The sequence below is a fragment of the Gordionus sp. m RMFG-2023 genome, chromosome 1 (genome assembly GCF_954871325.1).
Source record: "Gordionus sp. m RMFG-2023 chromosome 1, tfGorSpeb1-WG-v2, whole genome shotgun sequence".
In the NCBI taxonomy this organism is placed as follows: Eukaryota; Metazoa; Nematomorpha; class Gordioida; order Chordodea; family Parachordodidae; genus Gordionus; species Gordionus sp. m RMFG-2023.
The window spans coordinates 51,180,983-51,206,620 of record NC_088775.1 but is presented as its reverse complement, the minus strand read 5'-3'; the positions used below and the strand labels follow the sequence as shown (position 1 = coordinate 51,206,620).

The 25,638-nt window shown below is 26.6% G+C and overlaps 3 protein-coding genes across 3 annotated transcripts; all 3 read left to right on the top strand.

The window, feature by feature from the left end:
- The first annotated feature begins 5,299 nt into the window (after nt 1–5,299).
- Nucleotides 5,300–6,102, top strand: LOC135931593 (small ribosomal subunit protein eS26-like). The gene is made up of 4 exons (XM_065468823.1): nt 5,300–5,354; nt 5,398–5,575; nt 5,617–5,778; nt 5,956–6,102. Exons 1-4 carry the CDS (start codon nt 5,352–5,354, stop codon nt 5,958–5,960), a joined length of 348 nt encoding a protein of 115 aa, XP_065324895.1. The 5' UTR covers nt 5,300–5,351; the 3' UTR covers nt 5,961–6,102.
- Nucleotides 6,103–13,058: 6,956 nt separating this feature from the next.
- Nucleotides 13,059–14,314, top strand: LOC135931782 (uncharacterized). The gene is made up of 2 exons (XM_065469080.1): nt 13,059–14,184; nt 14,235–14,314. Exon 1 carries the CDS (start codon nt 13,086–13,088, stop codon nt 14,181–14,183), a length of 1,098 nt encoding a protein of 365 aa, XP_065325152.1. The 5' UTR covers nt 13,059–13,085; the 3' UTR covers nt 14,184; nt 14,235–14,314.
- A 476-nt stretch (nt 14,315–14,790) lies between these two features.
- On the top strand, nt 14,791–22,675 carry LOC135931347 (uncharacterized). The gene is made up of 3 exons (XM_065468392.1): nt 14,791–14,898; nt 17,752–17,979; nt 19,932–22,675. The coding sequence occupies exons 2-3, from the start codon at nt 17,758–17,760 to the stop codon at nt 20,718–20,720; spliced, it is 1,011 nt and encodes a 336-aa protein (XP_065324464.1). The 5' UTR covers nt 14,791–14,898; nt 17,752–17,757; the 3' UTR covers nt 20,721–22,675.
- The last annotated feature ends 2,963 nt before the right edge of the window (nt 22,676–25,638 follow it).

Below are 25,638 nucleotides of genomic sequence, written 5' to 3'. Positions count from 1 at the left end.
GGAAGATAAAATGTTTATATGAGTTGGGATTGTAATGAGTTTGTTAATGTGCAATTTTTATTGAAAATGAAACCGACAAAGGAATTAAAAGATTAAGTTGTTTGTTATAAAAAGTAACTAATTATTTGAAGAATAAGAGTTAAAAGTAGTAGATCGTAAAAAGGAAAAATGGTAAAACTTGATAATTTTGTTAAGCAGTAATGAGAAGAGAAGAAACGTAAATTGCGAAAAGTCAACTGGTAGTAAAATAGGAAAATAATTGGAAATATAATGATAAGAGAAGAAAGAAATAATAAAATGAAGATAATAATGTTGTTGTTTTGTGTAATGGTTCCTAAGTAAAAAAGGGGGTATTGTGTGAATTAAGGAAATATGTTGTTAAAGATTTTTTTTTAAAGTATTTTTATTAAAATTTATTTAGGAGAATATTTTATTAAAGTTTTTTTTCTTAAAAATGTTGGATTAAATAAATTCTTCGGTAAGAGAGAAATTAAAAAAAAGGTTGAAGATAATTTGTGATAATTTAATAAAAATAAAAATTGTGTACATAAATATTTTAACACATTATACTAAAAATTCCATCGAAATTATCCAATAAGATGTTGTTTAACTGCAAAATATATTGATAATAAAGAGGCAGGATAATCTTTAATAGACAACAACAAATCAACTAAACAATCTTGTAAAAAAATAAAATTGCCCTTTGACCAAGAATAGTAATACAGTAGCAAGATGACAACCAACAATAACGTAAAACAAAAAAAAGAGGCAAATTCGATATAATAGAACATCAATGATATAAAGTTTCGCTCAACGTCTATATCAAGAGAACGTCAACGATATGAAGTTTCGCTCAACGATATCAAGAGATCTTCAATGATGCGAAGTTTTGGATCAACGATAATGCTATAACGGATATTATTGACGAAGAGTTTAAGAAATGATGCAAGAAGAAGAATCTAAAGAAAAAAGAAAAATTCTTAAATTATAGTTATGGGAAAATGTGGCATGTATTACCTTGAAAAGAGGGTACATGTTAAGTAATTGTTTATTATTTTTTATTATTATTAAAAAATGTGTGTTTATTTTTTTTGTTTATATCGTGAAAAAGAAATAGAATTATTATTATATAATATATATTAAAAATTGCGATATTTTTTTAATAATATTATTATGTATTTTTTAGTTTAGAAAAAGTAAGCGTGACGATCGGAGTGTATATAGAATTTTTGGGATTAGGAGATAGTTCTTTAATAGAAAGAACGCTTGGTGGGCTGGGAGGCGAGATAGTGTACCGCCATAAGGGCTATCTCTAGTAGAGTGTCGGCGAAGAACTTGACAAAGGACTCGTCTTTACCCACTGGAGATCCGAGATGTGTTAAGAAGTTCAATGGTGTATGATTGAACATAGGATCATAGTTAAGGTCGATGATTCCAAGAGGACAATATTCGCTCTTGTCTTGATTGATTCGCAGTCCCAAACTGCTCTCGCTGGATTTTATTATTTCGACCGCCTTCATAACTTCGCTGGGTGAGCCGCCTAGTATACCATCGTCGATATACCAGTTATGGAGGTTTAGTTTACATTGGTCATTTATGCCTTGTATTAGGCTATTAATGCCCAGACAGAATAAAAAGGAGCCTAGAGGGTCACCTTGTTGTATTCCACTACTAGAAGGAATCAATCGGTCTCCAAATTGAAGATGCGATGGACTAGCATAACAATCGAAGATGAATTGCGAGTATTCTGGGTAAAGGGTAAGGATGGGATTAAGAAACACTGTACGTTTTAGAGAGTTAAAAGCGTTTGAAATATCTTAATTAGGATATCGTCACTGGGGTCTGTTTGTAGATACATTCTGGTCATGTGTAGGGATACCTCACATCCCCCTTTTACGTTGACTCCTAATTGATTAGGGCACAGGTGATTGGATACTGTGAACAATATTCTGCTCCCTACTAGCTTTGCGGTTAATCGGCGCCAAGTGGTCCCAATAGCGATAGGGCGAATATCTTTATTAGGTTTATGGAGGGCGATGAGTTTAGCTCCATAAAGGAGTGGAATAATGGCGGGTGGTAAGCCTCCAGCAAGCATACGGTTGATGAGTTGAGTAATTTTTTCCAAAACGTCGCATTGTTGTGTGATGTAAGGTGCGGTTAGATCCTGTCGGAATATTGGGTGAAACCCATCAGCCCCCGGTGAAAAATCGCGTTTGAAGGAGAGAATAGCCTTTTTAACCTCGCTTGAGGTAAAAGTGGTTCCAATTAGAGGAGCTTCGGGGTAAGACGGTATTTCGTCCTTAAGATCGTGTGGGTGGTGTTTTAGGAGAAGAGCTTGATAAGTTGTTTGATCGTAGGGAACTTGCTTATTGTCAGATGTTGCCAGTCGTATGGCGGATTTAACATTCAGGTTATCCAGCTTTTTAGATATAAGCTTGGCCTTGGTGAGTAGGTCATTTTTGTGATTTTTATTTTTATCAGTGTCATCACCTTTAAAAGATGTGGAAAAGTGATTGATGGGTAAGGGGTAGATAGTAGCATCCATGATTTGCTGTGTCGGAGATTTTTTGCTGGCAGGATCAGGAACTTGCAAGGTAGTAAAGGCAAATGACAGAGTGTCTAGCCAGTGTTTTATGGAAGAATAATTATTTATCAAGGAAGTCAAGTTCTTTGAGAGGTGTTTGGCAACTTGAAGTCTTGCTCCCTTAGGTATTCGTGAAATCACAAATGGTTTTGGTGTGACTAAAAATATTTCTACATCTGTGGAGTCGGTTGGATTGAAAGTGAGAGCATTTTCGGCGGTTGAGGTGGGGACTATTGGGCTAGTAGGCACATCAGTCAACGTGGGAATGGTAACTATAGCTTGTGCGAGGGCAAGGGCAGAAAAGGCATTTAGGGTTCGAAGGATAGCTGGTGATAAGATGGGAAGCCCAGATTGAGGACATTTTATCTTCTGGTTTCGATGAGATGGCAATAGCCCCAATTTGGTTACTTTAACGAGTTTATTACATAAAGGGCAGTTAGATTTGGTAGAAGCTGTGCTGAGGTCTGGTAAGTTCATGAATTAAAATTTTTTTATCAGTTTAAGAGTGAAAATGTTGGATATTATTTTTATCATCAAATATGGGTTTCTTGTGGGTTGGTATATTAAGGAAGTTTAATGAGTTATTTTTTTGATTTTTGATAAGATTTATTCAATATTTGAGGTTTGATCATGGAAGATGATTTACTCATAGTATAATTATGTACAAGTGATCATATAGAAATCCCACTTTCAATATCATTTTCTGGATAAATATTTGGTGAAATATTATTAACTGAATAAATGTTTGGCAATTTTTATAAGATTTAATCAATATTTCAGGTTTGATTATGGAAGATGATTTATTCATAGTATAATTATGTGCAAGTGATCATATAGAAATCCCACTTTCAATATCATTTAATTTTTGTATTTATTTGAATTCATATTAGTTTGCAGTCTAGCTTGAAATATTTAGTTCATGAAGGGGTTTTTGCAATAGTAAGCTGTAGAGTCTATATTCTTCTAATACAATGTAATTAACTATCAGTCATATTTTTGGGTTGTCAAAGTTTTGTATCATAGCATAATGATGTGCAAGTGGTCTTATAGAAATCACATTTTCAATATCATTTTCTGAATAAATGTTTGGAAGAGAATTATTTTCTGTTGGCAATTATTTTATTTTTTTGTGAAATATTCAGTTTCCCTTTCTGCTTTTATAGCAATATTAGATTGCTTTAAAGAATTTGAATCAATAGTATAATTAGATAAGAGATTAAATGTATTATCCTTTTAAAGTGTGAATATTGATTGTGTTTTGTATATTTAAATAAAATGTTTGGATGACAATTTTATAATAGTCAACAGTTTTTGGTAAAATAAGGGTAAATTGTAAAGATTGGTAAGAATGATAGAATTGATAATGTAGAGTGTTATGTTAGGATTAATATAAAAGAACTTGTTGGTTATTAATTGATGTATAATAATTGAGGATGATTGGTAATCTAAAAGTAAAGGAAATATTAAAGGAAAAAGTATTTACTTAAATTTCTTGTATTATTAATCTACAATTAAATTTTGATATATAGGAATTGTATAGATTTCATTGATGCAAAATTATGAAAGAGGACTGAATATTTTATTTCAATATTTACTAGAAACTTAAAAAACATTTTTAGAACTATTCACTTTGAGATTTGGATAAAAATAATTTTTCAATATACTAAATTTATTCTCCTATTATTTTAACATTACTAGAAGATATTGAGTTATATCCCTTGAAAGTGTTTAGTTATATTTTAGCGTGATAAGCATTTTACGAATGTTAAGCATATATAAAATAATATTTTAATTATTACAGGGTACTTAATATTTTTTATATATTAATTATAAATATATTATGGCGTAAAAGAGATTAATTCTTATATTAGATGAAGATACTTAGAGATTTGAGAAAATATATTTAAAATTCTCCTATTAGTTTAACATTAATAGAAGGTATTGAATCATATTTATTTAACCCATAATTTAAATTGAAATAGTTTAATTATATTTTTTAGAGTGATATAAGCATTTTTAACTATGTTTCACGTATATATAAAATAATACAATGCTGGAAACTTAATATGTTTTATACACTTATTATAAAAATATTTTATCGTAGGAAAGAGAGATTAATTAATTTGGATAAAAATAATTTTTCAATAATCTAAATTTATTCTCCCATATTGAGTTATAATTATTTAATCCTTAATATGCCTTGTAAGTGTTTAGTTAAATTATAGCGTGATAGGTATTTATATAAATTGATACTTAAATATTTACAAGAAACTTAATATTTTTTAATAAATATATTATGTCCTAAAAGAGATTAATTCCTTTAGAAAACTTTAGAACTAGATACTTTGAGATTTGGATAAAAACTATTTTTCATTGATCTAAATTTATTCTCCACTAATTTTAACATTACTAGAAGGTATTGAATTATAATGATTTAACCCTTAATATCCATTGAAAATGTTTAGTTATATTTTAGCGTGATAAGCATTTTTACGAATGTTTTAAGCATACATAAAATAATACTTCAATATTTACAGGGAACTTAATAATTTTTATATATTTATTATAGATATATTATGTTGTAAAAGAGATTAATTCCAATATAGAACATCTTTAGAATTAGATACTTGGAGATTTGAGTAAATATATTTAAAATAATTAACCCTTTTATTTTATTTTCTTAATCATTTTTAATTAAAAATTTAAAATATATAACTACGTTTTTATTAATTTTTCTCGTGGAAATAAACAACATTTCCTTTAAAAAATGGTATGATAGCTTTTTATATTTTATAATGTTTAATTTTTAACAGACTGTTAAACGGCGTAATCATGGAAGAAGCAAAAAAGGAAGAGGGCATGTAACATCTGTTAGGTGTACCAACTGTGCTCGATGTGTACCCAAAGATAAAGCTATTAAAAAATTTATAATTCGAAATATTGTCGAAGCAGCGGCAGTTAGAGATATTCAAGCTGCAAGTGTATATTCACGTATATATTTATATTTAATTTTTTGTACTTATATTCCTTAGCATATATTTTGCCCAAACTATATGCGAAATTAAATTATTGTGTTTCTTGTGCCATTCACTCGAAAGTGGTTAGGAACAGATCTAGAGAAGCTAGAAAACTTAGAACACCTGTTAAAAGATTTCCCATGACAGGAAGATCCCAAGGAGTACAACCTAGAAAAGGTATATCATTTACTTAAGTGATGATAAAGTTGATTCATTCCTTAATTATATTATGGTTATTCAATGAAAATTTTGTATATTCTACAATAAAATTTTCTTACCATTAATATAACATGATTCTTTTCCTTTCTGATATTTTATGCCTTAAATTTAATAATAAATTTACAATTTATCTAGTGTGACAACAATATGGATCATGAAATTGCAAAAATTATCCTATTTTAAATTACATCTTATATTTTTTATATAAAATTATAAAATATAAGTCTAGATATATATATTGCTTCTTATTGATGAAAAAGATAAACACAAAATTTATTAGCATTTAGTTTACATTATTTTAAATTTGTAAGGAATGAATTACAAAATTTGATAAGATAAACTTGAGAATAAGAATTTTACTTACTCTTATTCTATAAAAAAAATACAATTTTGTAAATTCTGATAGACTGTTGTCAAATTGAATAAATAGCTCACTGAGATGCAATTTAGCTCAAATTTATTTTAAATTGGCTGCTATTATTTATTACTCCATCAGAAGAATATAAAAAATTGTAACCACTTTGGTTTTGATGAAATTAGATATTTTTATATTCTAGAACCTATGTATATTGTTGCAAGAAAATAGCCGTGCTAATATTATCTACTCCCCAATGACTAATCAAGCCTAGCTATATGGCTCATTCAATAGAATTTAGACTAAGTTGACTTAGCTTAGTCATTGAGCACACTATAATTTCAATTGATTATGCTAATACAAAATGTTTAAGATAATAATATCATATGCCAAAATTTTACAAAATAGGTTTTAAAAAAATCTTAAAATATTAGGACCAAGTTATTTGATAATCATGAAGTTATTTTTTATTCTTTAATAGAAAAATATAAATTTCAATATTTCTCCAGGCCCTGCTCAACCATAAATGGCTTATATTTTCAAAACTTACAACCCAAATTAAATTTTGGATAGATATTTTAAGAAAAATTGAATGACATTACTGAAATTTGAATAGTAAACATTTTCAAGTAATATAAATTTTACCATTTTTGGGTTCCTCTCAAGTACTAACTAGTTATAAAAAATTTTTGTGGCTATTAAAATTTTTGGAAAATATTTAAAAAAATTAAAAAATAATCTTTTTTTAGAACACTTTAGGTTGCTGATATATGGCAGGAATGTTTATGATCTTTATAAACTGTTTAATCAAAAAATTAATAGTTATTTAGTTTAATTAAAATTTTTATTAATAAAAAATATAATAAGATGGCAGTAAAATCATAATATAATATATTTAGTAAATTGTAATAGAAAATAATAAAAATCTTTGAGTATAATGAACATGACATCCTGCAGCATATATGAGTAAACAGCCCATATGGATATGATTATTAGGATGCTATCAAATAAACATTTTAAAAATTTATATATAAATAAAAAATACCTCTTGTCTTTATTGTATTCTATTTTGTGCTTATTACAGTGAAATATGTTTATTAAATATACAAAAAAGGGTATACAAAGTAAAATTTTATATTAATTTATTAATATTGGTCACTAGTTTTTTTGATCTTTGAAAAGTCATCTAAGATTTTACATTTAAATATTCTATATCTTTTTTCTAAAAAGTCTATTATGAAGAAATCAAACATATTTATTTAAATTATAGGTACTAGTGTTGTTAATTAGTTGACTAAAAACTTTAGCGATTAGTCAACTAATTTGGTCGACTAAAACGACTAATTAAGTTGACTAAAACAACAAATATAGTCGACTAAAACAACTAATTTAGTCAGAATAGTCGACCCATTTAGTCTACATGCTTGATTAATTTAGTCGACTAAATCAATTTTTTGAGCCTAACTCAACCTAACCACTGTATAGTCTGGGTTAGTCTAGTTCTTCCGAGTGCTTGAGATATCGAGAAGATAAACCAGAAAATCACAAATCTCATATTTGTTATTTTTAATAATTTTTTGTTTTTCTTAATTTTTTTGGATCAAATGAAGTTAAATTAATATTCAAATTAGGTTGTATCATAGAAAAGTGACAATTGCCATAATCGTTGTTTTTGAAGTTTTTCGAGTTATTTTAAATTAAATAGGTAAAAATATGTTTTGTTGTTAAAATAAAATTTCATTGAAGATGTACCATAGAAAAGTGACAATGGCCATAATCGTTATTTTTGAATTTATTTAAAGTAAATAGGTAAAAATATATATTGTAAAGATGTTTAAATAAAATTTCAGTGAAGATGTACCATAGAATGATAATTTTCATAATCTTTATTTGAATTTTTTTAAAACAAATAAAAATACATTTTGTAGAGATGATAAATTAAAATTTCAGTGAAAATTTACCATAGAAAAGTGATAATTGTCATCGTTATTGAATTTTTTTAAAACAAATTGGTAAAAATATTTATTGTAAACATGTTAATTAATATTTCAGTGAAGATATACCATAGAAAAGTGATATTTGTCATAATCGTTTTTGTGAACTATTTTGAATTTTTTTAAAGTAAATAGGTAAAAATATATATCGTAAACATGTTATATTAAAGTTACAGTGAAAATGTACCATAGAATAGTGATAATTGTCATCGTTAATTATTTTAAAACAAATTGGTAAAAATATTTATTGTAAACATGTTAATTAATATTTCAGTAAAGATGTACCATAGAAAAGTGACATTTGTCATAATCGTTTTTGTGAATCTTTTTAAAGTAGATAGGTAAAAATATATATTGTAAATATGTTAAATTAAAATTTCAGTGACCACAGAAAAGTGACAATTGTCATAATCGTTATTTTTGAATTTTTTCAAAGCAAATAGGCAAACATTTATTGTAAACATGTTTAAAATTTCAATTAAGTACCATAGAAAAGTGACAATTGTCATATTTTTTATTGAAACGAGCTGACTTAGTCTACGCCCGTTTATCTTATTGGGCGAGCTAGCTAAATAATATTAAAAATTGTGAATAGACGGTTAAAAATTTTTTACTTTTATTTGTTTAAAATTTATTAGGTAAACATTGAAAAATATATGCTACATAAAATTTTAACATTTTTAATACCAAAGTACAGATAACTGTTATGGATGTTATATTTGGGAGAAGCTTAAAATATTTCTTAGATTTGATTTGCATGGAAGAATATAATATCTAGTTGAATAAAAATATGATTTTCCCGTTTTCCCAAAAGAAAATTAAATTTTAAATGCAATGTTTGAAATAGGTAGCATCCACGTCAAGATTAAATACAACAGAAGAGTAGATGAGGTTAATAGAGGAGAGCACACTTTAATTACATAACAAAACATTTGAATTTGAAAGTAAGCTCGGGCCTAATTTTATTTAAAATAATCTGGTTTGGGCCAGGCTTAATATTTGAAAAAAATTCAGGCCGGGTCGGGTCGGACCTTGGTAATTTTTTTAAATCTAAATTTATCAATTTTATATTTAATTTTTTATGTAAAATAAAAATAATTGATTTTATTTATTGAAACTAAGCGACATAACATGTCTTTTATTTTGAGTAATTATAAAAATTAATTTTTATATCTAAATAAATTCAAGTCGGGTTGGTATATTTTTTTTAAAAAAATTTTGAATTCGAACCGGACCTGCAAAACTTTTTCAAAAAAATTTTAGGGCCGGGTCGGCAAAACTTTTTTAAAAAAAATGTCTGGCTGGGTTTGAAAAATTAGGCTCGATGCAGATCACTATTGTCAATATAATTTTTTTTTCATATAATAAAATATCAGGTCCGTGAAGTTGTAAGAACGATGTAAGGATCAATTAACAAAACCTATGCCATTATTTAGAGTCTTAATTGATCCTAATTGATCTTCAAACCAGACATCAGCAGAATTAAAGGTTTTTGAGTTATAAGCAAAATAATGAAAGTGCGAAGATTTGCAGCTCTAAGAATGATTTGAGGATCAATTACCGAAACTTATATCATTGTATAGCCCGTTAATTGATCCTAATTGATCTTCTATACGGAAAGCAGCAGAATGAACCGTTACTGAGTTATGAGCAAAATAAGAAAGTGTTTGCACTTTGCCAAAACCGAAAATATAAAAGATTACGATCTGAAACTTGGCAATTATTTAAGCTTTAATTTGTGCGTTAATAATATCCAAACCGGATATCGATATCACTAACCGCAATTGAGTTATGACCTGTTTTTATAGCGTGAAGTTGTAAGAATTTTTTTAAAAAGTGAGGATCAATTACCAAAATATATGCCAAAGTGTGGTGCGTTAATTGATCCTCCAGAATCTTTAAACCGCATATCAACAGAATGAACCGCTCGTGAGTTATAAGCAAAATAAAAAGGTTTTGGCACCTTGCCAAAATTAAAAATTTAAGCAATCATTTTTTTAGTTATAGCCAATATTTAGTACCTTAATTGATCCTCCATATTCTTTAAACGGAATGTCAAAAAAAATTAAAGGCTATTGAGTTATAAGCAAAATAATGAAAGTGCGAAGATTTGCAGCTCTAAGAATGATTTGAGGATCAATTACCGAAACTTATATCATTGTATAGCCCGTTAATTGATCCTAATTGATCTTCTATCCGAAAAGCAGCAGAATGAACCGTTACTGAGTTATGAGCAAATTAAGAAAGTGCTGGCACTTAGCCAAAACCGAAAATATAAAAGATCACGATCTAAAATTTGGCAATTATTTAGGCTTTAATTTGTGCGTGAATAATTTCCAAACCGGATATCGATATCACTAACCGCAACCGAGTTATGACCTGTTTTTAAAGCGTGAAGTTGTAAGAATTTTTTTAAAAAGTGAGGATCAATTACCAAAATATATGCCAAAGTGTGGTGCGTTAATTGATCCTCCAGAATCTTTAAACCGCATATCAACAGAATGAACCGTTCGTGAGTTATAAGCAAAACAAAAAAGTATTGGCACTTTGCCAAAACCGAAAATAAAAAAGATCATGTTTTGAAACTTGGCAATTATGTAGTATTCAATGCGTACATTAACAATCACCAAACCAGATGTCGATATCACTAACCAATACCGAGTTATAACCGTTTTAAAAACGTTAAATTGGCGGAAATATTTAAGCTGTAAGAACGATTTGAGGATCAATTACCGAAACTTATACCATTGAATAGCCCGTTAATTGATCCTAATTGATCTTCTATCCGGAAAGCAGCAGAATGAACCGTTACTGAGTTATGAGCAAATTAAGAAAGTGCTGGCACTTAGCCAAAACCGAAAATATAAAAGATCACGATCTGAAATTTGGCAATTATTTAGGCTTTAATTTGTGCGAAAATAGAATAATATGTTTATCTTCGTCTTCAGATGATTCTTCAACCGAAAATTATAACAATAAATTTAAACTAAGCATACTTAATGGCAAATTTTTTAAGTACTTCAAGATGATCATAATAAAGAAATTCATCGTGACTTTGGTATTGCGAAAAAGATTTAGCAACTGTTACAGATAACGGTTCTAACTTTAAGAAAGCTTTCAAGGAGTTTGGATATTCTATGGAAGCTGTAGAGAATGACCTTGACAACAATGATGATGAATGTATAGAATTCGAAATCATTGAAAATATTATTTAATACTTCTTTAAAATTTATTATATATTGTAAATTTAGTAAAATTTTTATTCAAATAAAATTATTATTTGTTTATTTAAGGGTCTAAAGAAGCCTCAATAACATTGCCTCAACACATTCGTTGTTTGTGCCATACGATAAGTCTAATTGCCACAACAGATGTCGAGAGAGTTATTATACTAACATTTCTAAAATTCATCATCCTGCAATAGCTAAATGTACTAAGCTGGAATGCAAATAATAGGCCTAAAACTGCAGAACTTATCAAAGCAGTTTTAGGAAAACAATAAGTTACGCCTTGTTGCACTAGATGGAATAGTTTGTATGATAGTCTTCATAGTTTATTAAAATTTAAAAGCGAACTTCCTAAATTATGTCAAAAATTAGAATTTCCTAAATTAAGAGATATTGAAATTCAATATTTAGAAGAATATTGCAATATAATGGCCCCATTGGCTATAGCGATTGACAAAATACAGAGTGAAATCAACTGCTATTATGGAGAATCAGCTCCAATTTTAAATGTCGTTAAAAAAAATTACAAATTTAATTCAAACCAATCTACAATTTTGCAAACCATTAGCTGTTGCCATAGAAAATTATTTAAATAAAAGATTTAAAAATATATATGATTTTGATAACAATTTTAAAAGTGCATTTTTGGCAACTATTTCTCATCCCTATTTTAAAAATCGTTGGATTGATGGTGAAAAAGAAAAAAAATACCTTCAGGATTTGTTATTACATGAAGTTTTAATTGTTTTTAAAAATAATATTGAAATTAATACTTCAACAAAATCTTCAATTGATGAAGATGATGATTTGCCTTAAAAGTACCACATCCAATTCTAATAATTCAATAAATGATATTGAAATAGAGGTCCTAAATTATATGAAAGATGACAGGCGGAGTATAAATATGTTAAATAGTTATAAATATGAAATATTTATTAAATATAACACAATACTACTCTCCTCAGCTCCCGTTGAAAGATTATTTAGCTTTGCTAATATGGTTAATCAAATCGTCAAAGATTGAACGAAAAATTAATAATATTAAAAAATAATGCTGATTTATGATGCTGATTTATTATTATTTACTAATTATATAATTATTAAATGGAATATCGCATTATCTTTTATGATAAATTTGTTATTTTCTACAATTTATTTTAAATTTTTTTTATAAATTTATATTATAGATAAGAAAATAAAGCTTTTATCTTATATCTTATTGAAATTTTTCAAAAGTATCTAGTATCTTGTATCTTAAATACAAAATTTTATTAAGTATCTGTATCTGTATCCGAATACAATTTTCTGAAAATTTGCCCAACCCTGGCGTGGGGGCGTTGTGTTCTAATTAATTACTGTTATTGTGTTTACAGTGAAGAGGGGGATATTTTTCACCAGATGTTAAAACAAAATAAAAGGATACTATTATATTTTTATTTTAATCATACTTAAACATTAATCTATGTTAAAAAAATTTTAAACAACTTTTTTAAAAAAAAAAACTTTTTAAAAAAAACATATTTTTTCACATATCATTTACGTAATTTAATATTTTTGTATATTTAATTTAATATTAATTAATTTTTCAATCTTATAATGTTTAATATAGACCACATTCTTTATAATACATCTCCTTTACTCTCAAGTACTTCTGTAAATTATTCTTTGCCAATCTCAGATGGGAATGATATGGAAAATTATCAATCACAGTCTAATATTTCTGCAAATAATAATTCTTTAGCAACTATTAATGAAAATATAAATCATTCTCAAATATCATCCATTCCTAAACCCAAAAGAACATACAATTGTTGGAACAAAGATAAAATTGAAATGGTAATGAAAATATTAGCAATGCCAGAGGAAGAACAGATGAAGGTTAAGGACATTGCTAAATTTGTTAATATGTCGAAGGCATCAATACATAAAATAAAGCGGGATACATTTCCAGAAATTATTGGTGAGCCCCTAAAGGAATTCTCGCTTAAACAAAGGGGGAGAAAAATTAAAGACACAGCAAATATTGAAAGGCAAATTATGGATTTGCTAATCGACAATAATACCTTCACGGTGAAGGATATAATTGAGAATTTGCCCTCTGGTTCTCCAAAAAATATTGGAACTATAAGGAAATATATTAAAAACATCCGATGGTCCAAAAAAAGAGCTGGGAATGAACCAGATCGCAGGAATACACCAGGAGCTATCAATATTCGACAGGTGTATTGCCGCAAATTGCTGAACATCTCCAGAGAAAGACTCTATTTTCTCGACGAAACAGGCATCAATTTTCATGTTGTACCTGTCTATGCTTGGGCACCACTCAACGTTAGACCATCAATAAAGGTGCCACCCTCAAAAGGGAAAAATGTAAGTGTACTTTGCACTATAGGAATTTGTGGAGTTATACATTATAAAATCATCGAAGGATCATATAATGGTATGTTATTCCGAAATTCATTAATGGATATTATTAGTATATTACCACCAGATGCCATATTAGTTATGGACAATGCGTCAATACATAAAAGTCATCTAATTGATGACTATAAAGAGAGAATTGAATATCTTCCCCCATACTCACCACAATTAAACCCAATTGAAAATTTTTTCGGGGTTTTCAAAAACAAGTACAGGTCATTAATTCCCAGACCAAGTACAAGGGAACATATAATAAATAATATTAATCAAATAATGAATCAATTTATTCCATATGATTTTACAAATTTCTATAATCATATGCAACATTATTTGGAGCTGGGCTATCGTGGACTACCTCTTGACTAAAGTAATCTAATTATATAATAAATTACGATTAACATTTTTTAATATTTATAGGTACTACTTAAGCAAGCAATTTATGACTATGAACTATCATTAAATATTTCATATTTTATTAATTAATATTCATGTATTAGTGTAATTACGAATATATTTCTTATTATATATAATTATATGTATTACATATACGAATTGAATAAAATATTAAATTAAAGTTATGTCTCAAATATGATAAAATAAAGTGAGAGAAAAAAACTATTTTAAGAAATAAAAGATTCTGACTAAGATCTTACAACTTAAATGAATAATTTATCATTATATTTAAAATTATTCTACATAAAATATCGTTAACTAAGTAAAAGAAAATATGTGATGACAAAACTTTTTATATTTTTTTATAAAAATTTTTTTTTATGTAAGTGTGACATTTAAAAAAGTTGTTTAATATTTTTTTAACATAGATTAATGTTTAAGTATGATTAAAATAAAAATATAATAGTATCATTTTATTTTGTTTTAACATCTGGTAAAAAATATCCCCTCTTTCACTGTAATATCATTTTTTTCTATAATTAATAAATATGCTAGAAATTATTTTTTTATTAATTATAATGTTTAATTAATTTTAAATATTAACCAGATGTGTTAATAAATCAATCTTTTTCATTAACTAAAATTCTTTTAAAAATCATAAATAAATATTCCATCGTAATTAAATTTGGTAAGATTTTTAAATTTTATTTTTTAAATTATATGGGTACATTTAGTACAGGGGAACGTTAGGACACTCTGATTATAATTTGAGCTATTATTTATAAGACTGGAAATTTGAGCTTAACATAGATAATTACGTCATACATGATTAGCTAAAAAAAATTTGAAAAATATTTAGTATTTTAATTTTTACAGAAGAAGTTTTGGCATACCAAAATTAATATAAAATATTTGCCTTTACCGTTTCAAAAATCATAATAAATAGATTTTAGGAAAGTTTAAACCTATTTCCCAATCTGGCAAACTTTTGGAATCAAGGTTGATATTTATAAAGTTAGTGGGCTCGGTCATAGTTGGTCAAAGTAAGTTGGGACACGCCATTTTAGCTCATTTTATAATTTTATTATTAATTTAGTATTTTGAATAATGAATAATTAAATACTTATCTTTCACTATGTTTATGATTAAATGAAATTTTTTTTTACAATTTTTTTTTCTCAAAATAAATTTGCTAAATTTTGCTAAAATTTTTTTTATAGTTATTGATTATGAATTACACTATCAATAAAATCATATGTGTCATATCTAGTCTTACTGGATTATTGATTTTAAATTTTTAAATTTATTTAGACCTCTATTTCACGAGTGTCCCAACTATCACATATGTGTGTCCCAACGTACACAGAGTCTGTCATAGTTGGGGCAAAAAATTAAATTTTCTAAAAAAATATAATCTTTATAAAATATATATTAATTATTTCAAATAGCCAATACTTCTGGGATTCAGAAGATGTTTTAATTATTACGATAAGTCTATTAATATTAAAATTATTAAGGTTTAAAAGTGTCCCAACCATCCCCGCTCTATTATCATTCAATAAGCAGGCATATTAGCTAATCTTGTTTAACGGTTAGTTATAAGCAAAACAAAGATAAATTTTTATCGAAATGTTTTTTTACAAACTCAAAAAATGATATAAATATACATGTGTTCATAACATAAAAAAACTATTTTCATTCTTAACTTCTTTGACGTTCGTGTTAATTAAAGTTTAAAAATATCAAAAATTTTTACAAACACCCTATAAAAATTTACAAATATTGTTTTTAATTATAAAAAAAATTAACCAGCTCCCACATGTGATTAATAAATCTAGTGATTTCTTAAAAAAAATATATTTAATTAACACATTAAGAATAACTAAAATTTTTAAAGCATCTAATCAAAATATCAAGAAAAAATTTTTTTTTTCGTACTTAGACTAGAGATCAGTCCGGCCCGTACCTTGGTTTATTTTTTAAAAAATATATGGGGGCTGGATCGGATTTAATATTTTCTTTAAAAAAATTTAGCTGGTACCTGGTCTTGGAAATTTTTTTAAATATTTGAATTTTACGTTATATTTTTTATTTAAAATAAAAATATTTGATTATACTTATATAGCAATATCTTTTATTTTGAGTAATTATAAAAAAATTTCTATATTTAAATAAATTCAGGCCGGGTCAGCAAAACTTTTTTAAAAAAATTTGGGGCCCAGCCGGGCTTGAAAAATTAGGCCCGATTTATACCTTTCTTAAAGAAAATATATTAAACAACCATTTCCATTACGTCACCAAATTCCTCTTACATTTACAATTATTCATGCAAAAACTAAATTCAGACTCCCTCCCATTAGCTCCAGTATGGCCATTTAATCCATAATGGCCAAGATTTTAGTTCTGATAAAAATGCTCAATTTTTTAAATTATATAGCGTAAAGTCCAAATATTATATTATGAATAAAATCCGTCAAAAAAATAACAGTAGATATGGAAATCTAGCCTGGGGCATATCTGCACCACATTAATATAAAAAATAAAAATATGCTGTGTGATGCTATAAGATAAAAAAACAACGATCTTTATTATTACTTTGAAGAAATTCATAATAGAAATGAGAAATAGTTATAATTATGAAAATTCTCATTCTCTAGTCTACGACTCAAGTTTCTAGTCGATTTAAGGATATAGACTTGAGTTCACGACTCGAGTTCATAACTCAAATCAATTTGGTCAATTTTTTCGACCCAAAATTTGGCTCAAGACTCTTTCGATTAACAACACTAGGCTAAAAATCTTATAATTTTCAAATTTATAGAAATTAAAAAAAAATATATAATATTGTTAAACGATTCTATTTGTGCCCATTTTTTAAAACGGCTAACTCAATATGTTCCGAAAAAATCTTAGCAAGCCTGAAAATTTGTTCATACATGGTACAAAGGTTTGGACATTTATTAGACAAATCTCGAGGCGCAGTCAATTTATTTTGGCTAAAATATTAGTTAGCCTTTTTTATTTTAAAATCGGCTCAAATCAAGCCCATTAACAACACTAATAATATGGTATTTTATAAAATATTTCCCCATATTTTTTAAAATATAAATAATTTCTGAGGATCAAAAAATTGGAAATGGGAAAAATAATAAGTGAATGAATATAATACATTGTTTTATGATACGAAATTTATATATATTTTTTATTCTTAACTTTTATAGACAATAATGGCGTTTTAAAATATTTGGCCCCGGTCGGGTATCGAAATTTTTTTTGTTAGGGCCGACTCTGCCCTGATATATTTAAAAAATAATTATACGGCCCGCCCTGTGAAAACCAGGGATGCAAACCTGGCAATCAAATTGTAATAAAAAAAAATTTATTTTATTAAGAAAATTCATTTCAGTTATTCGAATAAGTCGAATCGAATACAAATGGTAGATTTTATTATTTGTACCTATTCAAATAGCTTTCACATTCGATTCGAATTCGTTTTTGAAAAGGACTTATCTTTATGAATATTTATCAATATATCTTCTAGATTATAATGGCATCGCCAGGGAGACAGCCAGCGGTGCCACTTCCAATTCTAAAATCTATCTTTTCTAAATACAAATTTGAGATTCAACAAAATCTAAACCACTCGTCAGCAACAATCTGGAAGATAATAAGCAAGGAGTTATTAGCTATGATGAGCCCAAAACTACTCTATAATTATGCCTCACAAAATCGAAATAATTGTCTAGATATTTTGGAAATACAGAAAGAAGTAAATATATCATTATTTATATATATATATCTTCTGGTGAAAGTTAAATAAGGTTAATTTTGTGATTTCACTTATTTTAATTTATGTAATGATTTTAACTGCCCCCACTGCATTTAATGAAGATGCCCTAGAAATCTATCATTTTAGCTTATAAATCATAATATATTTAATTATTTCTTGTTTCAATTATATAAATTTTAAAAAAGTTGTTTTTTAAAAAAATATATTTTTTTGCTACGTAAAGAATAACACCCTCCCCACCCCTGGTAATGTAAATCTTGGTAACAAATATAGAAAATAGATATTTGCAATAATCTAACCTAACCAATAAGTTTGCAATTTTTAAAAAAAATAATCATGTGGGAACATGGTCGGGACTAATAAATTTTGGCCGCATGGATATTTTTAATAAAGATGAGGAATAAATACTTTTTTATTTTATTTTATAAATATATTAAAATATTTCATATTTGTATAAGGTAAATATTATTGATCCGAATATGCCTGATAGTCCCTAGTTAATAATACAATTAATATCTTCTTAAAATATAATAAAATATGATACATAGAGATCATGGAGAGTCGGCGCAAACGGCTTGTCAGTTCAGCGATTTTTATTTAAAAACCAGACATGTTTAGACATTCAAATTTAGTGATATAATTTACATTGGTAAGCGGAAAATAAATCCCCGGAAAAAAAAATTCCCGAAAATAATTGCCCAGGAACAAAATCCCCCCCAAAAAAATATCCCCTGGAAAATAATTCCCCGAAAAAAATATCTTAGGAAAAAATTCCCATAGAAAATTTTTCCCCGGAAATAAATTCCCTATTTTTTAGATTTTAAATTAAATATAGAGGAAAATCAATTTCCGGAAAATTATACCGGGAAAAAGATCCTCGAATATTTTTTTTTAAAATTATCAAAAATAACCCTGCCGCTTAATAACGAAAATATTTCTAAAAAATTATAATCAGTATTTTCTGAAAGTTAAGTATTTATTCTCGACACGTTTGAGGATTTTTTTTAGCATTATTTATGTTTTAATTCTAAGCGATATAGGGCTGTTTAAAATATGAGACATCTCGGAAAGAAAACATGATAGCTTTTTATAGTAATAGATGTAAATTATGCGTGCAATTTAAAATTGAAAAAAAAAGGTGAAAACAAATTTTTTCCTAGAAATAGGGAGATTATTTCCATAATCTAGTTTTAATATATATTTCAATTAATATATTTTTGAAGACAATGATTTAAATTTTTAATATATTTTTAAAAACTTCATGGAAAATGATTAATAATTTGTGTAAAAATAAATATTTTTTTATAATAATATTTTTTTAAAATTAAAATTTGATTTTCAATAATAATATCTAATAGTAGATGATAGGATTTAATTTCGTTGATTTTCTCGAAAATTTAACATATTTTATTTAGGGATTTTTTTTCCAACTTTGTTAATTTTCTAAAAATAATTTAATATTTTATAAGGAACAAAAACTAAGGGAATTTTTTCCGGGGAATAATTTTTTAAGAATTATTTTCCTGTGATTTTTTTGGGGGGAATTATTTTACGCAACCTCTGGTTGCGCTATAATTACCTAATGTATATTACTAATAGTAAATAACTAACAAAAATAAATTTATATAATGTACAACTTTAATAACGAAAAAGAAATTTAGAAACAAAAAAATATATATATTGACAATAGGTACGTCGTTTACCTTTGTATTCATAGAAATATTTGTATTTGTGCCCAAGTCTGGTGCTTAAAAAATTTAAGGCTGGGGTTCGTCCCGATGTATTAGTGTAATTACTATATATATTTACATTATTTATATTTTATGTAATATATCACGACTTTATTATAATACAGGAACACAAAAACATTGATATATGAAATATTTACTATTTTAATATGATTTTAAAAAATATTTTTACATTATCCTTAGGAAAAATTCCCCGAGATTATGTCGTCAGACTCAAGTGACGACGGCGAAGATAATGTCAAAGTAAAAAAGGATATATTTGAAATTTCTATGACAGGGGAAGAATGGAATCAAATATATCCGAATGCGGATAACCCAAATCGGTTAAAAATGGGTTGGACCCATGTGCTTGAAAAAATAATTTCTAGTCAATTGAAAATACCCTGTTTATGGGTATTTTCTAATAATTATGTATCTCTAAATTCAATATATTTAATAAAAATTAAGGCTTTTTGTAAACAATGTTCAGCTGTGTTATTAATTAAAAAATTAAATACTTTAAATAATATATATATAAAATTTATATGTGAAATATATAATTATAAAACAGAATTGCATAATAATATTTATAAAAGACCATTAAGTGGGATAAAAAGGGAAGAGGTTGCTAATGAATTACAAAAAGATTTAGCCATAAACTGGCGCTTGAAAAAAGCAAATGAAACCATGGAATATGGTGAATTGGAACCTAGAACTTTATATTCCTTGGATGTCCTACGTAAATGCAAACAATCCATTTCTAATAAATATAACATTAAATCGGATAGCGTAATCAATCAGTTATTATATCTAAAATATACTCAACCATATTTACCCAGTATAATCAATATATCCTGTGACAAATTTTTTATGCACTACTGGTTACCAGAACAAATGATAACTTTTAATAAATATTGCCAAGATACTAACGTATCCATACTACAAATAGATGCCACAGGGACCTTAGTAAAAAAAATTAAGTCGACCTTATGATCAAACATCTGGGCATATTTTTCTATACATAGGAGTAATCGATTTAAAAGTAAAATCTGGGCAAATACCTGTAGTTCAGATGTTATCAGAAGCCCATGATATTAACCACATTTCACACTGGCTGAATGTATGGGTGCATAGAGGTGCTAAAATACCTAAAATTGTTGTAACTGATCATTCATTAGCTTTATTGGGGGCTGTTGCCAGATCGCTAGCAAATTTTATTGATCTTAAGTCATATATTGAATATTCATTTAATATAATATTAGGTCAAAAATTGCTGACCCCTAGGATATTTATTAGAATAGATTATGCTCATTGTATCAAACTAATAAGTAGATGGCCTAGTTTATATAAAAAACCTCGTTTATTTAGAGAATTTTATATACGTTCCGTTGCAATGCTAATAAAATCCGCTTCCTTTAAAGAGGCGGAAATATTAATAGAATCCATCCTCATTGTATGTAATAGTGAATTTTGTGGGATCGAAACTTGTCCTGACATTACGCTGAATGCTAAAAAATATCTAAAAAATATAATCTCTGGAATAGAAGATATAGACATTAATATATTAGATGAACTCGAGGATGAAATATCCATTGACTTAAATGTATCTAGTAATATAAATTACTGGATAGAAAGTATTAAAAATAAAGCCATATCTAAATGTATCATATCATAAGAAGAAAATTATTTCTATAACCCAGAAATAACTATAAATTTATGTAATTTTTTAAAGACCTATCCTTTATGGTCTAGTATTATGCAACCACATTATAATTATGGACAAGTTACATCTTCTACATCAAATGTTGAAAGTTATTTTAATAATTTGAAAAATAGAACATTTAAATCCGTAATGTTACCTATTACTATTGATAAATTTTTCTGTAAACATTTTGATGAGATAAGAGGATTGCTTACTATAGCTGAAGCGTCCCGAATCTCTAATATAATTAAGGAAAAGGATACTGTACAAATTATTATACCACAAGAAACAGACAATTCACAAATTTCTAAATTTAGTAGTTTAAATGAGGGAGAAGTCTCTGATGATGAATATCAATTAATTGAAAATTGGAAAGGTTTAGTAGATCAACCATCCATAAAAGAAACGTACTTCATATTATGGAGCACATTGCCCTGAAATATTACATGTAATTGAAGGGACCAAGATTAAATTAGGCATGTTGAAAAATGGGAATCTTACCACAATAAAGAGACCTTTAAAACTTGGATATAATAGATATATAATCAGTAATACATGCCCTATTGATAGTTTATCACAAGCAGTAGCAGTAGCCTACTGCGATAGCAAATTATATAAAGCTTTTTTTGACAATTTAGAAAATAGTATATTTAAAGAGTTTATAGAATATTTTGTTTCGCATGGGGCCAATAATAATACTTATAAGATAAGGTGTGATTTATTATTAAAATTATTCGATAAAACTAAGATTAGTAATGGTTTCTATAGATTGTCTTGCGAATCAACAATATATTATATTATAGAAAAATGCTATAAAGATATATATAGTGTAACCGATATTTTTAAATGTAATAATAAAGAATGTTTACGACCGGAAAATTTCTTAGAAATAATATGTTTACCAATAAATTTAAATATAATAAATAATACAGGTTTTGAAAGTTTGGATATTGCAATCCAAGATGCTTTACCTCTTTTAACATACTGTAAATCCTGTAAAATGCCGGACCCTTTATCTTTAGTCCATAAGTACCAATTTCATGAACAAGTTATCTACAGGCTGTCAAAGTTCTAAATTAAATAATTTCCCTAGATTTATAAATTTAGGTGATACATTATATTTTTTAAGAGCTCTTATAGTATTTATACCTCCTGCTGTTTCTTCAGGAATTGGTCATTATATATGTTATTCCAAGCGGTTAGATGGAACATGGGAAATATATAATGATCTCTCAAAATCTATTATATATAAAAATAATGATTGCCAAGATGATGTTATATGTCATGCTATTTTATATACCATATGAATCATTCATAACAATCATCCATTGTTGGCATTCATTACTAATATATTTATCATGTTAAATTTAACCTTTTGGAATAACATATTTAATGATCTATTTGTGATGAAGCAGGAGATATAAAAAATTAAACTAGATATCCCATTAATTTATTTAATTTTGAACTTCCACCACACCTACTATTTTTATTTATAACTTATGTATTAGGGATATGGGATACAGCATTTTAAGTAATTTACACAATGTTATCTGAGATTATGCATCTTGAATTAAATAATCAATCTTTATAAACATCACATTGGTAAGAATATGATTTATAAGAAATTCTCCAGTCGTTACATTTAAAAAATTGGTACAGTATAAGTATGTTTATAATATAATTCTATAATATTGTTGATTCATAAGACAATATAAATAAATCATTACTCCTTAGGTTTATCAAACAATTTTAGTATTAAATCACAATTTTGCGAAATAATATTCTATCTTTGAATATATTATTTCCTAAATTATCAAAAAACATTTTATATGATTTGCTACAGCAGGCAATTGCTTCTGCTTGTTATTAACTATTAATAGGACATGTATTGATGATTATATCTATGATTTGTGGTAAGATTTTTATTTTCAACAAATTAATTTAATCTTGGTAACTTTAATTAAACTTAATATTTAAGAGCAATGTGCACTTAGGTTTTTTTATGGATTAATTATCTGCCAACCCTTCCCATTTTTTATTAATACAAATTCATCGACACCTTTATCCTGAATAAAATTTCATTGCTATATTTAAAAATTTGTAATATTTCTATTTCTTGTGGTACATATTTTTTCTATCTCCTTAATTATATAAGAGATGCTAGATGTCTCAGCGACAGTAAAAATCCCTATTATTTAATCTAACGGTTAATTTTATCAATTGTCATGCATAAGCAACAATTACGAATTTAAATCATCTAATTTTAAAATTAATTTAATAACTTCCAGCATTTGATGGCTGTAGTTTGTTCTTAATAATAATGTGATTGCATTATCTGGATCAAGGACAGATCTTTAAAAAATTACATAAAATACGAGGTTATAGAAATATATTTCTTCTTTTCATATGATACATTTAAATATAGCTTTATTTTTAATACTTACTATTCAGCAATGAAGATTGCTAGATATATCTTTTAATCAATTATTCTTTCATCATCAGGTTCATCTAATATATTAAAGTCTCCAGAGATTACATTTTTAAAATATTTATTAGCATTCAGTCAGGACAAATCTTAATATAACAAAATTCACTATTCAATAAGGAAAGATTCTATTAACATTCTTAAGTTTAGCAACGTAAAATTATCTAATTAAATATTACTTTTTATATAAACAGGGTAATATATTTATTAATTTGATACATCGAGATTTTTATCTAATAAAAATCCTAGGAGTATGTTGTCATAATATTATATTTTATAAATATACACTATATGACCTTAGATCAATAAAATTTTCTGGAGGTCTAGAGACAATCTCCAATAAAGTTAAGGGATCATCAGTTCAATTTTTTGTAATTTACCTCCAAAATGTACCCTTTCATGCAGCTTTTTGAAAGTATGGTTATTATCATGGCTTTTGATAATACTTGCACTATGGCACATGCCCTGATTTTTATTTTAAATCTATTATATATATGTATACGAAAATATTTCTAGATGTTTAATAATATGGTCTATTTATTTTTACTAAGGTATATGAAATCTATTTGTATGAGCGATATTTATTTAAAGTTATCATCTGTTTTTGTAACCAATAATATATAAATAATTTATCATAGGAAAAATTGATTATAATGGGTAAATATAGTTTGTGTATATTTTAGATATAATAATTGGTATAATTGTAATCCGATTTAATGATAGTTTTGCCTGCGTATTCATATGACTTCTAAGGAATATAGATTACTGGTTTCGAATTCAATATTTCATGGTTTGATTTGTTTAACACATCAGTTTCGAACTAAATCTGACTTAGCACTTAGTTCATTTTTATCTCAATAAGCGGTCTATTATAACGATAATTATGCAACATTTTAAAACAATAATTCACACATAAATTATATATATATAGTATAAATTTTTTTAATCCTTAACACCTCTGAACTGAACACTGTTTACAAAAAAGCAAAAAAAAAAGCAAAAATAAAAGCAAAAAAAAAGCAAAAAAAAAAAGCAAAAAAAAAGTTTAAAAAAAGCAAAAAAAAAAATAAACAAAAAAGATAAAAAAATTATAAAAAATACGAAAATAAAACCACTAAATCGCCAAATTTAAAATCGCCAAAACATCATTCACACCTTGCAGATTCGCCCTCAGATAGGGTCAAGGCCTGTTTGCTGACAACTGAGGGTAAATAAATTATTCATAATAAATCATTTTATTTTAAATTTTCAAGCTGCAACAATACCAAATCTAACTTCCTATTCTATTATAATGTAATTAAATAATTTTTTGGAAGCAATTTAATTTTTTTATAGCCGATCCCATTTACACCATGCAGATTCGCCCTCAAATAGGGTCAAGGCCTGCTTGCTGACAACTGAGGGTAAATAAATTATTCATAATAAATCATTTTATTTTAAATTTTCAAGCTGCAACAATACCAAATTTAACTTCCTATTCTATTATAATGTAATTAAATAATTTTTTGGAAGCAATTTAATTTTTTTATAGCCGATCCCATTTACACCATGCAGATTCGCCCTCAGATAGGGTCAAGGCCTGTTTGCTGACAACTGAGGGTAAATAAATTATTCATAATAAATCATTTTATTTTAAATTTTCAAGCTGCAACAATACCAAATCTAACTTCCTATTCTATTATAATGTAATTAAATAATTTTTTGGAAGCAATTTAATTTTTTTA